Source organism: Festucalex cinctus, chromosome 5, assembly GCF_051991245.1.
Source record: "Festucalex cinctus isolate MCC-2025b chromosome 5, RoL_Fcin_1.0, whole genome shotgun sequence".
NCBI classification, from domain to species: domain Eukaryota; kingdom Metazoa; phylum Chordata; class Actinopteri; order Syngnathiformes; family Syngnathidae; genus Festucalex; species Festucalex cinctus.
In genome coordinates, this window is record NC_135415.1 from 20,909,743 (window position 1) to 20,927,901 (window position 18,159).

General features: G+C 39.6%; 2 protein-coding genes across 3 annotated transcripts in view; both read right to left on the reverse strand.

Annotated features, from left to right (window-relative positions):
* On the reverse strand, positions 1–9,909 carry LOC144018531 (sesquipedalian-1-like). The gene is made up of 4 exons (XM_077520755.1): positions 9,824–9,909; positions 6,607–6,699; positions 6,111–6,213; positions 1–3,364 (listed from the first exon to the last, which is right to left on the reverse strand). Exons 3-4 carry the CDS (start codon positions 6,145–6,147, stop codon positions 2,532–2,534), a joined length of 870 nt encoding a protein of 289 aa, XP_077376881.1. The 5' UTR covers positions 6,148–6,213; positions 6,607–6,699; positions 9,824–9,909; the 3' UTR covers positions 1–2,531.
* prr16 (proline rich 16) overlaps positions 9,844–18,159 on the reverse strand; it is a 24,780-nt gene continuing 16,464 nt past the window's right edge. The window contains exons 3-4 of one of the 2 annotated variants that reach the window (XM_077520753.1): positions 13,315–13,549; positions 9,844–9,961 (exon numbers count right to left, since the gene is read on the reverse strand). The gene's annotated coding sequence lies outside the window, so the exon portion shown is untranslated. Of the gene's footprint in view, positions 9,962–11,678; positions 13,550–18,159 lie in introns of those variants that run through there. The other variant, XM_077520752.1, reaches the window with a different exon arrangement.

Here is an 18,159-nt window from a genome sequence, read left to right on the forward strand (position 1 = left end):
ACCAGTCTTGAAAGTTTATTCGTTGCTTACAGTCGGCGATTGAATATATTTCAAGGTACCATAACCATCACAGAATGTTTGATATTAGTTTTGAATGATAAAATGACTTTTTAAAAAATGTAGAATTTTATAAACATAATGCAGTTATTACATTTTGATTTCTGCAGTTAAAGTGACAACAGACTACCATTAGCAGGAATGATAGCATGTGCTAATTTAGGTCAATAAAACAGATGAAATTGCAGTTTCATGTCAGATATTTGAATACCATCGTCATTAACACATCCATGGTTAACATTGATTATTCAAACAATACCCGCATCGTACAAAAACAAACATATACATTTGAAAAAGTCACAAGATTGCTAGATTGTAAAGATCAATTTAGCTAATCGAGTTGAATTTTGGCACTTGATTGTGCTACAGTTATTATTCATGTGGTTAAAATTTGGCAGATTCAAATAATAATGCCACCATAACAAATAAAGTTAACAACATTGATGCAAATGTGTTGGGCAGGGAAGGGAGCGGGGTTGGGTGGTTTGCGCACACAAAACACACTCCCTCTTGTACCATGTAAGTAACATTCATGATAATGCTGTGCAATGATGTGGACTGAAGCCACCCAGCCACTGTCGGGACACAGAACATGTCACTAAAAGAAAGGAAAACAACAAAGACACAAAGTGTGGTCCTCTGATAACATTCGACTGAAGGGAAAAAAAAAAAAAAAACGTTCAAAACAAAGCACGTGACACAGCAAAGTCGAGGCTTTGTGTACCGAGTCACCATGGAATGAGCCCGTTTTACCGAGCACTGACTTTAAAAACAAACAAAAAATTTCCAACATGGAAGAGGACACTTAAGGTCAGATATTCTCTGATAAAACCTGCGGGAGAACAAAATGACTGATTGTGCAGTGAAAGAGAACAACTCCATCCATTTAAGAAAGCACTCTCCATCATCTAAGTCTAAGATGAGCTCGAGTGTTAGTGTAGAATTTGGAAAGACACCACAATGCCAAGAGCACAAGGAGAAAATGATCCGAGCCTGAGTCGAGATTCAAACCCAGACCCTGAAAACTGAGGCAGACTGGATATCCACTAATCCTCCTCGTCAGAACTCAACACTGTTATGCAAGATGTGTAAGAAAAGTTGCTAATGTTTTCAGAACAACTCACCCGCTGCCATACATCAAAACTCGAGTGGATAGAGAAGTAAATAAAAGCAACAATGTAGAGTAATGGAATCTCTTCAGTGGAAAGATGGAAAGAAGAGTGAGTCAAGCCAAAGTAAATAGAATGCAATGATTAATATAGTTGTTAACTTCCATGTTGTCACTTGTGTTCCTTAAGCAGCGTGTAGTTTTTTTGAGTCACTTGACTTTCAAGTCGTAAAAAAATAAAAATGGGATCCGTTTTGCGCAAAAAGAATGTCAATCCAAACTTCTCTGACAATTAAGCAAAAGTGAGGGAAAAAAAAGAATATTTCTGTTTGCATTATCCCAGATTGTACACCAAGGCAGATTGTGTTCTCCTGTACCAGACAGGATGCACAATCAATCACTTCATTGAACCGTGCAAAAGAGTGGGAATGACTGTCAGGTGTTAAACTTCACACCCTGGTCCCAGTATTGCTAACAGTAATGCTATTAAGTCATGAAAATGACATATTTTACAGGCAGTGTGTAAAAGTGGCTGCTACCTACAAAAGCAGAAAATTGCCCTGTTGCCGCCTCCATGTGCCGTTTCCAAGAAAAGTGGCACAAAAAAGGTGGAGAAATGCTTTTACAGTCGGTGTAAAACTGGCAAATTGCTAGGTCGATTTGCTACCACCATTCTATATTGGTGCCGTTTATACCAAACAGCAACATTGTGAAAAAGGCAGAAAATTGACTACTGCTACTTCCAAAGGTGGGAAAAATGCCAGATTGACTTTTGTCCGCCTTTACAAAAGAGCAAAACAAAAAGGCAGAGGAATGCCGATTTTTACACATTCAGTGTCAGAAGAGTGACAAAATGGAGAAGAGATGGCGGTATTAAAACTGGCTTGTGATGACAATTTCTACGGATTAGGGCCACTTTAAAGTGGGAATTCTTACTTTATTCTCAGAATTCTAACTTTTACTTTAAAGTGAGAATTCTGAAATTCTGATTAAAGTGAAAATTCTGAGAATAAAGTCAGAATTCTCACTTTAAAGTCAGAGTTCTGACTTTAAAATCAGACTTGGTTTGACTTAATCTCAGAATTCTGACTGTCAGAATTCTGAGATTAAGTCAGAATTCTCAATTTAAAGCCAGAATCCTGATTAAAGTGAGAACTCTGAAAATGAAGTCAGAATTCTCACTTTAAAGTCAGAATACAATAAGAATCCTGTCAAACTTTTTTTTTCTCTCTTCACTGGCCCTAATCCTAAACATTCCAGGGTGTAGTCTACTTTAAGCAGCAAGTCCTTGGAGATGCTCTCCAGTTTCCGCCCCTGGAAAATGGAACGAATTATTCTTGGACAACTTGAGCAGTCCCTCACGGGTTCACTGACTCTGCAGCCACTGTGCTCTCAGTTCCTCCACCTCAAGCCCGTACCAGTCGTGGAGCTTGGAGAAGCAGCCGGTGCCGGGGGAGAAGGGGCTCTCCAGAGACGCTCCTCTCCTTCTGGGGGGTACCGGGGGAGCCTTGGCCCCGTTGGCCCCGCCCTCCCAGGCCACGCAGGACGACGCCCCGTCAGCGGACCCGTTAGCCAAGCCGGGGTGCGGTTTGCTCCAAGCAACGCCGTTCTCCTTGGGACCTCCGGGCTGGACCTCATCCTGGTGGTTCTTTTGTCCCGAACTGGACGACGACGTGGACAAGGACGACGACGATGACGACGATCTGGATTTGGAGACTCGCTTGGACGACCTGGTCCTGCCCTGTGGGCCTCCGCCGGCCGCCTCCTGGATCTCCTCCAGCTGCCTCTCCAGCTCTTTGACCACCAGCCTCATGTAGTCGAAGCTGGCCCGCGACAAGGCCTTGACCCACGACTCCATGGCCGCCTGGCTGTCGGCCGCCATCTTGTACACGCGAGCCCTGGCGCAGTCGAACTTGACGGCGAAGGCGAACTCCTCGGCCGACTCACAGAGCTCCACCGTGCAGCCCTCCAGGACGATGACGCCAATGGGCTCGCGGCCGTCGCGCTCCTCGAAGTAGAAGAGCATGTTGCCCTTGAGGACGAACCAGCGGCGGTGGTACGCCGTGTTGCGCTCGCCCTTCTTGAACAGGAAGCCCGTCTTGTCGGGCGGCGAGTCGCACGTGGCGTAGTGGGCCACGCTGCGCTCGTTCAGCTTCATTTTCACTCCTCTTTCTCTCGCTCGCCGGATGATTAATTCATCTGCAGGAGGTCCACGAGAAGGCAAATATTTAGTGCAAGGGCGACAAACTCATTCCCTGCGGTTTCCTTTTATGGGCAGTCAGTACAGTGTTCCCTCGTTTAGCGTGGGTGTTACACTCCAAAAACTATCCGCAATAATGGAAATCCGTGTTAATTTAAAAAAAAAAAAAATCCCTTTAATTATAAATATTTTTTTCATTTATTATGTTTTTTCGTTTTGGTATGATTTTTATTGTATTATAAATGCGTTTTCATTCATTGTGGGAATGCTGGAGCATTCCCACATATTGTGATTTTTATTCTCCGCACTTTTTTGCCGCGTACCAACTCCCACATAATACTTTCGACTTACACTGTTCAAATTTCAACTTGCTGAAAAAAAAAAAAAATCACGCCTCCCGGGGTATATATCATCTCATTCCACATTACTTACAGTATGAGCACAATTTAACTTGTAATATCAACTTTTCCCCATTCATTTTCAATGGGACAGACATTGAACTTTTTCTAAGTATCATTTTCCATGCCCACTTCCATACATATAATTTATCATTACCAGCCCAGGTGTCTGACATTGGTCAGTGGCACAGTTGGTAAAGTGCATTGTCCAGTATCCCATGAAGTCATAATTTCATAATTTATTTCACAATGTACTTCATAAGAATTCCAGTCCACATGCATTCAAAACTTAGCGTTCAGCTTTCAGCATTCCCACACAATTTCTCTGGAAATTGCACTTAGTCTAGTTATATATATTCCCTTTTCCATTTACATTCATTTTTTTCCATGAAAAGTATGTTTTTTTCTAATTTACTTATTACAGTATACATTTTTTTCATTTATTCTGTTTTTTGTTTTTTTTTTCATTTTGGTATGATTTTTTAGTTTATTATGAATGCTTTTTCATTCATCATTTGTTTTTTTGGGCCACAAAAAAATAAAATAAAATAAATAAATAAATAAAAATGTCGTCGCTGGTGAGCACTGGACCCCAAGCCATGAATTTGACACGTGTGATTTAGGTGATTTAAATCTCTTTCACAACAGGATAAAGTTTGCTTGGAGTCACGTGTGGCCATAAACTGGGTCACAGCCTTAAGCAAACAACTACGGTCACAGTGAACACATACGCTTTTACCATGTGTTTAGATTAGTTGTTCTCAGTTGATGTCTGAAAAATAATATTCAATAAATGATGTCTGTGTTTATAAAAATATTCCTCTGTAAAGGAATCCTTGGACCCAAAAAGCTTGAAAATCCCTTGTTTTGTTTTTTCTTCAGTTGGAAATGGAGCATTAGGTGGAGGGAATGATGAACAGTTCCAAATATCAAATCATTTGAGCACAAAATCTTTGACTTCTGTTAAAAACAAAGAAAATGTCAGGAAAAGTATACTCGAAGACCTGAAATGTATTTGGGATTACATTAAATGTTGGCAGGTGTGTGCTAACTCCTATTTAACAAAAGTTTGAATGACCACTCTCCACCAGCTAGGATGGACTCCAGCACACCTGCGACTAGGGCTGCACAATATATCGAAAAAATATCGATATCGCGATATTGGCCCTTGCAATATGCATATTGCAAAGGCTTGCAATAAGTTTTATATGGAATTTTATGCTTTTTATATGAATATGACCAGTCAGATGCTAACTAAAATGTGCATCGCCATTCAATAGTTGAAAATTATCAAGACATAATTACAATTAATTAACTAAGATTACATTAAGGTTGCTTATTTTGCCACATGAAAAATGTTTTTCTTTCATTAGGTTATAAAAATGTAATTTCTTTAGGTGTATGTTGTTAAATATCTCAATAATATCGATATCGCTATGTTCAGCAAGTATATCGCATATCGCATGTTTTTCCAATATCGTGCAGCCCTACCTGCGACCCTAGCGAGGATAAGCGGTACTGATGGATGGATGGATGGATGGATGGATGGATGGATGGATGAATAAAGCATCACATTTGAACAGGGGTGTGTAGACTTTTTGCAGTATCTCCACTCTATTTGTATGTAGTAAGCATGTATTTATTTCATCCATCTATTGTCTATACTGCTTAGTGCTTATCCTGTTCAGGGTATAGGTGATCGAGAGCCTATCCCAGCCGAATCTGAGTGACAGGTTGGGTCGACCCTGGATTGGTTGCAAGACACAAAAAAATAAATAAATAAATTGCAAAATTACATTTTGAAAAATAATCAAATTGCTATTTTCCCCCTCAATATTTATGATAGTGATTTCAGATGGAATATATATATATATATATATATTTAAAAAAAAATGCAATTAATTATTCTGTCTTACAAAAAATAATATCAGATTAACAAATTACCATATATAAATGTTTTGTTTTTACAGGTTAGGCTTATGCTAAAACAAAAGCAAATGAATGAACAATTTGAATTTGATTAATTGTCCAGCCATAATTTATAGTCATTCACTATTATTAACTATTTGCAAATGGGAATTTAGGGACTTAAATGAACTTAATATACTGTACATGCTTTTGCGATGTGGGAGCAACTACCCACACGCAAGGATGAACTAGAGTCAACTCTGAACTTGGAACTGTAAGGCTGACGTGCAAATCAGTCATACATTAATTGGATTTATTGTTTACTGGGGAGAATTAAAAAAAATAAACTCATAAAAGCAATATTGTCTGAAACAAATAAAGATCCAGGCAATTATAAGATGAAGTAATTTTTTACCCTCATGCAAACAAAGTGACTTACGTGTACGTGCTTTCTTGCTTCCATCGCGGCTGTTCATTTAATTCCAAGCGTCCACATCTCGTATTTCAAGTTTAAGGCCATTTTCAACAACACCCTGACAAAACTGAGGAAAAACACGACAGACATTTCACGTTTGGTTGGAAAAATAACATGTCGGTGTGAGCTGCCCCCCCCACACAGATGATTCACTGGCTTTGTCAGCAGCTTTTGACGCATCAGCACTTTTCCGACTGTAAAAAAAATAAAAAATAAAAAAATAAAAAAGACACAAAAACGACGAAGCAAAAAGAAGAAACAAAACAAAAATATCACGTAAGTGTGTGGCAGTAGATTATATTTGTGTTTTTTAGCAGGATACTTTTCGCCACTTTGACGGGCAGATCATTTACAGAGCTAAACGTTTTAGAGTTTACGTAACACATGAAAGCTTAGCTAGTGTTCAGCGTCCACATTACGACGTCCACTTTATTTATTACTGTATTTGGAATCACATTACCCATTGTGTCGCGACGTTTGTCATGGAGCAAGTCCTCGTAGCGTTGTCCATCTATCCGCCTTCTTTCTCCCATTTTTTCCCATGTCACGTGACCTACATAAGAAGCGCTAGTGTTGGATTCAGGCGGCAAGCCAGATGGGCGGGGATTGTGAGTGGGCTTCATTCTCATCCTTGTGTGGCGGAATGTAGATGCACGATACCAAAACGAGCGCACCCTTGGAATCGTGGAAGAATTCAGTGATACAAATAATACAATGTTTTTTGTTTTGTTTTTTAAATATTTTTATATTACCATATATTATTATTATTATTATTATTATTATTATTATTATTATTATAATGTAACAATTCCACAATATAATACAAGACCTGAATAAAACGTTGTTGACATTATCCTCAACTTCTCTGTCAAACTCAAGGCCTGGGGGCCAGATCTGGCCCGCCACATCATTTAATGTGGCCCACAAAAGGAAATCATGCGTCTCATCTCCCATAATCCTATCTGTACCAACATTTCAAACTGTCATGCGTAATAATTTTGGGTTACCCTTTTTAACAGTAACTTGAATAATTAAACATATCCTTAACTTTGTATTTCAAAACTAGCAATCAATCATTTTGTTGTGCATGTAATAACAATACGGCTTGAAAGTAGCCTGCAACAAAAAATGAGTGACACCCATGGTGTAAAGGGCCGTCAGTTATTCACAGATTCTCTGTATTTATGGATAGGCTCTATTTAAATCATTTTAAATAATTATAATTCTGACTAGTTGAAGAAACAGATGGGACACAACACAGGCATAGTACTGTACCATATATGGATATACGCTGTCGCCCCCGGGGTGCTCAACATTTGCTGCCTCCGCGTAGAAGCATTGTCATGTTTTGCCCCGAGAGCCTGTCAGTCAGTCAGTGCTCGCCAAACACCAGTGACGTGCATGAATGAACGCTTGCCACTATGTGCATTCGTTTGATGTAGCACAGATGTGAGAAGAGAGTTCACAAAAGTCAAAACAAACATTCTGACAGGAAGACGAGGCCTTATGAGGAAACACAAACAAAGCTGCCTTCAGGCAATACCGGATTATTTGTTATAGACATGTACCATTTATTTGGTGAATGTTCAAAATGGAGCCAAAATGGTCACACATGAAAGCACATATGAAAAAAAAGTATGTAAAATATCTGGAAAAATAAAACATTAAAAGGGAATTACTGCTAAAAAAAAAAAAAAAAAAAAAAAAAAAAACCTCTTTCCATATGTACTATGTGGCCCCACTAGTCTTACATCATATTATTGTAAAGACCATTTTTGGGTTGACTTCCCCCTAATTGAATTTCAACACAAGATTCAGGTTGACGAATTATAACTGTTGACATTCTCACCCGCTTAATCCCTCCAACCCTGACCTTCATCTTTTATGATGGCGCACTGCCACAATGCCGCTGACCGTGTATTTGCTCCATCTTCCGGAGAGAGCCGATGGCCTTTAATACTGCGCGGCAACCCCGACAGTTTCATCGCACTAATCTCCAATTAACTGCTACGGATGGCGATGCCATTTTCATTTCCCTTTAAAAAAAGTTACTTTGATTCAGGGCGACTGTCAGACAGATGCTCTCGTTAACGCTGTTTTTGACTCTGAGGGATTCGAAGAGCACAGATGATGACAACTAAGCAACAAAAAGAACAGAAGAGACATCAAGTGCAAAGTGTTTACTTCTTATAATCGCTTTTCCATCCATTGGCAAACACGTACAGCAAAAATATAACATACTTCTTTGAGGAGACATTGCAGTTTTCTTTTAATCTTGTTGTGGAGGAAAACATAAGTAAATGCATCATTTACAGTATTTTGAGAGTTTCATGTTGCCTCATTGAAAATGACTTTTGATCATCTATTCATTCATTCGATCTTTCATTTCTATTCTTTAGTTGGACAGAGCAACAGATCTTAAAACTCAGCGAAGACAATACAGAGGAACCTCTAAAGTTAAACACAATCTGATGAAATTACGATTTGTTTGGATATCATTTTTTCTTATCATTCGATTGCTTTTTCAGTCTGGGCTCTGTTCCCACAAGAGTAGACAGGGCTGTAGTCAGGGTTCTGCCCCAGGTCGTCATGGTAACGAAAGTCAGACTTCCTCATTGACCCACTGGTATGTGGCGCGGGGTATACAGTCACTCACTTGTATGAGACAAGGTCTAAAAATGGGCTCATTTTAACGTGCCAAAAAATAGGATGTGAAAAATGTTTTGTTTTGTTTTTTAATTCTTGATTGACACTTGATGAACGGAGGAATCGTAAGGGACAATAAGGTCTCACACATATGTCTATAGTGATTGTATGCTTCTTTTTAGTATAACCCACAAAGGTTGAATTGCGGCAACAACACTCTTGTCTGTTGAAGATGAAACTTTTAAGCCTGGAGTTTCCCTATTTATGTCTCTGACGGGTGTGTTACCTGCGGGTGGTCACAAGAAGGTTGTTGTTGTTGTTGCTCAGCGTGGCTGGCAAACGGCCGTCCTGCATACCAATCGGTTGTTTACCTGCCTGGTGGCATAACAGCTCATTAAGTGGCAACTCTTTCTCGGAATGAGACAATCTTTGGGGGACAGGTGTCAGGATTGTTGTAAGCAGACGATAATTGATGCTTAACTAGATGGCTTCATTCACTCTTGTTTCAAACAAGGGGTCCTCCAGAATTGTCGTCTTGAAAGCAATGTGCTCTCTTTTATTTATGCAAAAGAACTGCAGTGCTGATTCTGGACATAAAGAAGCTGCACTTCCTCCTATGTTGTGCCATTTACTCATATTAAGGCCGCAGGATGGGCAAATGGTGGCCCACGGAGCACATTAAGCTGACATTCACAGAGTTGCCTCTCAATTGATTTATGAACATTGCTGACATGTTTCCCTCTACTGCTTCAATTCTGAGTTGTAATAATATCGTTCACCACTAGAGGGCACACGTCACGTTGTAGCACTCCCAGCACTCAATCACCATTACTTAATTAACCGTTTTAGTGTATTTCACACGTCGCAGTTTAAAAAAACAAACAAACAAAAAAACGTAATTGGCTTAAAAATAAATTTTTGTCATACATCTGTTTAATCATCTGTCTTATGTGGCCCCCTGGTAGTGCTGATGAAATATGTGACACCCACCATCATTTAAGTTGTGGTTTAATTTAATGAAATGGTCTCACCAACGTAGTGGTCACTGCACTTCACCTTACAATGCACTGCATACATGTTGAGTTTGGTGGTGATGTCTTGAACAAACAAGAAGCATCCGGTTGCCTCACTTCAACCGTTGCTGATTACCAAGGCCCGGACCCTAATCACTAAAAAAAAAAAAAAAGCCAAAGAAAAGACACAGTTAACCTTATAATGCCAAACGCATCATATTCATAAATACAAGACATTTTGAGCCCTTAGTTCATGGGTATATTTTTCCTCCCATTAAAACCCTGATGTATATAATCTGATACATGCATTGCACGGATAATCCATTAGAGGCCAGTATCACCCAGCTGATGGCTTTTCCAGCGACCTTGCAAGATCGCCCTAAGACACCTATTCTTATTAGTAATGTGAAATGTTCTTTCTGATTTTTGTAAATACTAATATGTTTGATATGTCTGTTTATTATATTTTGACAGTTATAAATATGACACAAATAAAAAGTCATATGTGGAAACTGATTTTTAAGGAAAAAAAAAAAGTTTGTTCAAAAGGACCAATAATACGACAGCGTATTAGGGCCACGTAGAAATATATATATATATATTTTAGAGGGCGGGGGCAATATAACGTGAAAAAAATGGCAAATTTGCCACTTTTTTTCTCGTCGCGCGGCTGTTTGTGTCAAGTGTAGTACCGGCAGAAAGGAAACGCATGTGTCACGCTACACAAGTCACAGTTAACTTGGTAAAATGTACATTTCGGTCTGGTTTTCAAACAAGGAGATACTAATTGCTTTAGCAGAGATTAACAATATCATAGTTGCCAGTTTATAAAGGGGAAAATTTGCCACTTTTTTTCTCGTCATATTATAAAGTTGCAAATTTGGCACTTTTTTGCTCGTAATATTGCCCCTGCCCTCTAAAAAATATATATATATATATATATTTCTACATGGCCCTAATACACTGTCATACAATAAATACTATATTTACAAAGAATCAACATTTTCTCTTTTATTTCATGGTTCAGGCTTTCTAGGGTAAAAGAATTAATGCCTTTGGACATTTCACTTGACAAAATGTTTTTATATCTCAAGACACGTATTTCCTCCGACATTAGAATTGGACAACAGATTATTTACATGGAACTAGGATGTAGTTCTTGTGAAAGGAAAAAAACAAAAACAAAAAACCTATTAGTGGGATAGTACGCTCTAATCCTCGAAACTTGTAGATCCTCAGCACTGAGCAACATTTCTGATCAGATGAATCTGGAATGAAATATATACCAAAACTAAAAAATCTAGTAACTTGAAAATCTTTGTCAAATTCCAAATTGAACGACTTCAGGGACATTGGACTTTAGAGGTTCAACTGCATTGAAACAATTGAGAATTCTTTAAGAAAAAAAAAAAAAAAAAAAAAAAGAAACAATTGAGAATGTAGGACCTGTTATCAAGTTGACAGTGTGAGGAGCAAAGAAAACAAACAAATGCATCGGGAAAAGACAGCGCGGAAGGACGAGGTGACTGTTCGCATTAATTCGCAGCACAACACATTCTCGCCTCGCACCATTGATATTCTTCGCGTTCGCTCACACAACGCCGGCACGTCTATCCGTTGATAGTGCTTAGTTATCGACACGTCTCAGTCGTCAGACACCATATCAAAAATATCCTCTATTCAAACGTTAAAAGTCTCTGTTAGAAAATGGTCTGAATTATAAAGCGATATGATATATCAAACATGCCCGTGTGGATTTGTATAGAAAGGAACATTTGATGCAAATTAATACTTCCTCAACAATCTGTGTCCATAATAGTGAGATGGATGATGAACACATCATCTGTGAGATACGGTGCACACCGACACGTCATCAGTTTTACCTGGCTTTATTCCAGCACAGAACACGTTGGTACCCTCTAAAAACACAAACACTAATTTAAACTTCTTTAAAGTTAATTTTCTTCTCTGCGCATGATTCAAAATGTCCTTCTGTTGACTGAACTCACAATGGCGTCCACTGACAGATTTCTAACCATCGTTTAATAGTTATCTTAACCGAGAAACTGAGGCAGATGTCACTGTGTCCCCACAAAGCCATTGGGATGAGTGTTAGTGTAAAATTGTAGAATACAGCCAAAAAAAATGCATAGTGCGTAACATTCCATCAAAATAAAACATAATCTGTGCCTTGAGGCATGTGCTGCTTCTTCTTGTTTGCAAGCCTTGGCCACCTGGGGGCAGTATATCACAGATATACAAATAAAGACAGTGCTGGGCAAATCTCAGGAAAATGCAATATTCTTACCAGTACTGTAGTCATTCTTTGGAGAGGATAAAGAAGAATATATATGCCTGTGAGTAAGTATTGTAATGTAGAAAAATTATATAGGTTATGTTTGTTGATGTAGAACTTCAGCCAGTAAGCTCAATTGGTTTAAATTGAATAGTTCAAAATTCAAAAGCATCTAGGATTAGAGAAATCCCTCCAGTTACCTCTTACTGTTAATTAACTTTTAAACTGTTAGTTCATTACTTAATAACAGAGAAAGTCAACCAATGCACATTATTTTGCAATCTTGCATTTGTGTTTTTAATCCATCTCCGGGGGCGGCCATTTTGCCACTTGCTGTCGACTGAAAATGACATCACAGTTGCTCATGGTTCAGGTAATGACCAATCGCGGCTGAGCTTGTGAATGTCACATGACCAAATTAAAAGAACAGGTGAGTTGTGACTGGTCATTACCTGAGTCGTGAGCAACTATGATGTCATTTTGGTCAAAAGCACGTGGCAAAATGGCCGCCCTCTGAGATGGATTAAAAACGGGTGGATTTTGCTGCTTCATTCATATTCCACAAACACAATATTAAAATTAGAATACCATGTTATTATTGCCACATTATTGTCAAGAAAACGTCTGGGTTGACTTCCTTTTAAAACTCATTCACTGCCTTTGACAAGTATATTTGTCAATTGTATTTTTTAGAGTGGGGCTAAATGGGGGCGAATCTGACTATGCTCCACTGTAAATGTCAAACTTAGAAACAACTTTACTGATGCCTAACCACCGGTAGATGACATCATTGCCCCATTTTATACCAAATAAACACAGTTTCAGAGTCCATGGGAGAAATGGCTGTATTTTGGCAAACCTACGTTTTTCTACTGTCAATTATAAAAGAACGGAACAGGACAAAATGTAGGGAGTCTATTCTGTTATTTGCTAGATTCGGTTTATATATAATTATTGAACGTAATATCACATTGGTATTAATAATTTTGAAATTTTCTCAAATGGCTGGCAGTGAATGAGTTAAAAATGTAAAATAAATGTTTGTTAAACCTTAAGGAAATTCGACTATTCCTGGTGTCAGACTAACCGCTTTGACAAACTGTTATGGTTAATAATGATAATTTTAAAAACTGTAAACGACGTGTAAATTGCGCAATAACCATGAATGAAACGTTAATAAAGTTTGCTGACTTTGTGAGGACAACAGCATCACCTCCATTATAACTTCAGCTTTCTGTCTGCACAACATCCCACATCGCCGTCTTCATTTCACTGTTCCTGGATCAGGGTTACTTTTTTTTTTTTTTTTTTTTTTTTTTTTTAGGTGCTCAGAATCCAATGGTTGGATTTATCTCCTGTTGGCAGAGAGCCGTCAAAAATAAGATAGATGCTTGGCTTCCACTCTCCAGCATCCTTCACAGGTGTAGCTGTAAGGGTCTCAGAGGGACCTGCAAGGGAATGAAAGAAAGCAAAGGCATTAGAGAGAACACAGACGAGGGCCACTTGACTGAGTGGTACGTCGCCGCGACAACTATTTGCACTGCGGGAAATGAAAGTATTGTGAAACACACACACGCGTACACACATCACACACCTAGAACGTTAATAGCAGCGAGCCATCTGGAGCATTTCAAAAAAAAAAAAAAAAAAGTCTTAGTGACAAGACAATCTGTGGCCCAGGGCGCTCTTTAAATACCCTCTTTTGTCATCTTGTTGTGTCGCTTCAATGAGCACAAGATCATGTCTGCAGAGGTAACGTCCCCCACTGAGGTGCAGCAGATGCCTTGAACAACCCCTCTAGGAACCTAAAAATCTCCACATGGAGTCTGTTTCAATACATCACATACTCATTGATGTGCTTTTGTACATCTCAAGAGGGTGACAAACGCACACATTTATCTACCGTATTTCCTCAACGCTGTGGCTGTAAAAATCCGCCATGGACTACTAGCACCACGTGTTACGGTCTTCACGGTTAACATCTTTACGGCAACACCCGCATAGCAGACATGGCATCTGTAAAGCTGCTTTGAGGGTTCCAGTAGAGTTTACCACCTCTAAATATTTTATAAATCTTCACTTCAAATCTGAAAAAGAGTCTTCAAGCTGTTAAAGTTAACTGTCTAACACATAATAGAAAATTCCATACACAGGCTAATGAATAGGTAAGTTAGAATAAGTCTAAGTGTAGACATAAAAAGAGTGCTCACAGATTCACATTCATCATTTTTATAAAGTATTCTGTATAATAACTGTAAAAAAATACTGTGCAATCAACCTTACAGAATTGCTTTTTAAACTTGTAGATTCAACAGACTTTCTCGCAACTGTTACTATAACAACCATGTTCTTGGCGCAAATCCATTGCCACGTGTGGTAAATCAGGAGCAAATTTGCTCCAATCTGTCAGTTTTGTGGGCATGTTTGCGCCGGTATATGATTAGAGCAATATCCTTCGTGAATAGGTGGGTAACTGGGCGCAGACTGCGGGTGCAGTTGGGGTGCAATATTTAGCACTATTACCGTGCTATTTTACATTATTAGAAACATTACAAAACTTTTTTTTTTTTTTTTGGGGGGGGGGGGGATGCAAACAAATTTAATAGTATTTCCGTTCATTTCAAAGGAGAACAAGCATGGGCATGGAAGAAATTATTCTTGTATCTCAAGGCACAATTGTATGTCTTTACAAATCTGCCGCACAGCCGACTGGCGTCTGTAAAGCTGAAATTTTCCCACAGGAAAAAAAAAAGCACTGTGGCTGTAAATATTGTTACCAATCCAGCCACCAGCATGTGACTTGCAGTAGTCATCTTCACCACAATGCATTCAATAAATATATTCCAGTGGAAAGGTGACCAGTTAGCACATCTGTTTTACAGGTGGTTCAAACTGTGTCCCCTCGTGCTCGCATGAATGGTAACTGGCACTTCACATATCGCGCTTTTCCACCTTACAAGGCCCTCAAAGCGCTTTACATGTTGACTACCCATTCACCTACTAATGAGGCAGCATCAGCAGCAATTGGGGGGTTCAATATCTTGCTCAAGGCTACTTGGCACAATGGCATGGGATCGAACCCACAAGCTCTGGGTTGGGAGACAACCACCATACCACTGAGCCACACCGCCCCACTAGTTTTCTTTCCTGGGTGATAGGCTCCAGCTAACCCACAATCCTAATAACCAGACATAATTGCTTTCCCAATAGTCATTGAAGTAAATTTGCTATGTTTATATGGAGGAAATGCAGTATTTGTGGTTATGACTGTGCACACAGGCATGAATTTGCGCTCATTCTCTAGCCAGGACAAGCATTAGTCAAGTGAGCCAAATTTCCACTTTGAAAGTTAATGAACTTTCCACATCGTTTATGCGAACTTTTAGGCACACAAGGCTTCAATTACTTTCCTTTGACGATTCGCTTCCAACACTGTCTTTTTCAATCAGGCCACTAAAATGTGATAAAAACGAACACATAGACGAGCTCTTGGCAGCGCATCGCCCCCGACGACGAGCACGAGACACGGCGGCTAATTAATATTCACCGCCCAAGCATTTGTGCGTAGCTCACTCTTGACACCTTTATTGCGCTTTATTGCACACTTTTATAGAGCGGTATACACTTGCCAGGTTGCAAAATGGGAGGAAAATAGACAAAGAGGCACAGAGAGTGTGAGGCGCCGTTTGACGTTTTTAAGACACGGCCGACAAATCAAACGTTAAGCTCTGAAGCTGGTATTCATTTTACAAGGATGTCAGGGCAAGAGCCCTATTGATTTTGAAGGGTGTCCAAGCCAAGAGGTCAGATAAGCTCAGTAAATGGTCTGTGCTAAGCGCTCTGATTGTCAAACAGTCTTTTTTTATAGCAAAGCAAGAAGACCCTTTTAATTACAGAGCCAAGATACCAGCTAAAACGGGTACACAAATGCCAATAATCGGGCATTATTTGGGCCTCGATTGCCCCCCAATCACAGAAAACGGTCAAGCCGACAATTTTAAAAATTAAACTTCTCATGTGTGGGAAATGCCCAATTAAAAAAATGGAGAACTATGCAGAAGTTAATACGATGAAATTGTGTGGTCAAACACAGGTGGACATAACAATGCTTGACAAGACAAGGGAGGCACACATGGACAACAAAACAAAACACAGACCATGGCTGAAACTTAAAGAAACATGAGGATAAACTCAAACAAAACCCACTCAAAACCAGAACCCTGACAAAAGCAAAAACAAAAACCCAACCCAAACCATGACAATATTTTGGATAATATCTGACAAAAGTAAGCCAAACTCATAGGTTTGTGTTCTTTGTCAGGGTACTGTGGTGCGCCATTCTGGACTGGGCTTTCAACTTTGACGCGAAAGCAAAAACCTTGTCAATTTTAAGGACATGCTAATGAAATGGCCAAGTCATTTATCCAAACAAGTGAGATTAGCATTGAGTATTGACTCAGTATTGACTTTCTTCAAACCTTCAGAAATGATGTCACTATGCCTACACTAAGATAAACAACTAATGTTTGGGTGTCATAAATTCCTAAAATCTGTACAGAATTTTCTGGATTATTTCTGATTTCAATGCAAGAACCCTCTCAATTAGGGTCGTATACGAGACAGAATTGGTCAGAGGTTGTACCGGCCCGTGTTTTTGTCCACTGCCTATCAATGTTCAAACATTTTTCCAAGCCATTTTCCTCACCGGCGGTCGCTTCGCTGGGAGGACACAGTGTTGGTTGCACAGTGTTCTAGTTAATTATGGAAGCAGCAGGTGTAATCATTTGCCCAATTAGCTTTTACACTTCATCGCTTCGCTCCATCGCAAAGTGAAAACACACGCGGCACCACTGTGTCATTCATCAGCAGAAGCGTAATGAGCGAGAGGCTCCGTTCGTAATTTAAAGTCATCGAGTGGAGGACGCGCAAGACAAACAAGCGCGACGGGCTCGTTGATGAAAGACGTCGTTTGAAAGGCTGCCAGAGCTGCGCCGTGTACTGTATGGGCGGAGCCAATGTGCTCAGAGAGTACCGGGGAAGATTGCTGGCGAGTGGGAGTCGTGCGTCGTCAAAAAGGGGCTGGGACGTGAGGAAAGCGAGATGTGGACTCCGGAGAGCTGTGGGGAGTAGGTCAACAGCTGACTCAGTCCTGACTCACAACGGAGGCGGTGAAGATCCACCAACTCGTTCCCAAATCCAGGAGCTAATACGGAAGATGTAAAGAAATTGCGATACAGTGCAAACATTTCACAGAAATGGGATTGCCTGAGTTAATTTTACACTGCTGCACAAGGCATGACGTGGCTCAGACTCAGATGAAAGGCTTTAATTAAAGTTTCATTTAACTGAATACTTGAATGTTACACCCAGCGACTCTGCTTGCTCGCAACAAATTCTGGTCAAAGCAGATAAGATTCGACAGATGGATGAAGATAAATTCACTTAAGCCGGGTACACACAGAAAGTCAGGCTGTTTTTTTGTTCCGATTTTGCCTTTTCCCTACCCAAGACGCCAAACTTCTGAATCGTATGTCTTAAAAGATGTTGACAGTCTTAATAATGAACATGTTCAATATTTATAACCAAAAATCTTCTGTGTGGGGAGAAGCCAATGCATCTTATCTAATTGAAACCAGTTAAGATCATCGGGTTGGTTTATTCATTGTCACATGGTTGTGGCAGTGTCGGCCACCAAGACAGTATAATAGTACAAACTATTTTGGACAGATTAGACCTTCTTCCGCATCTAGCAGAAAACCACTCCGCGGCCGTGTCTCGATCATTCTGCCATCCAATTGAGTAGTTCAACTGAGAATGGGAGTTTTGACTTCTGGGAGTTACTGTACTGTATAATATTGTGAGCATTAACGATAAAAGGACGTTCTAGTAGAACTGATTGGAAGATCTCTGACTGACAAGCAAGTCCCACCTAATGTCCATCCATCCATCCATTTATTTCCTGAACTACTTATTTGCCCTCATTAGGGTTGTGGGACCAATCAGAAATGCCATGTTTTACAACATGAGCTTTAGCAACAGAAATTATACGGGTATAAAG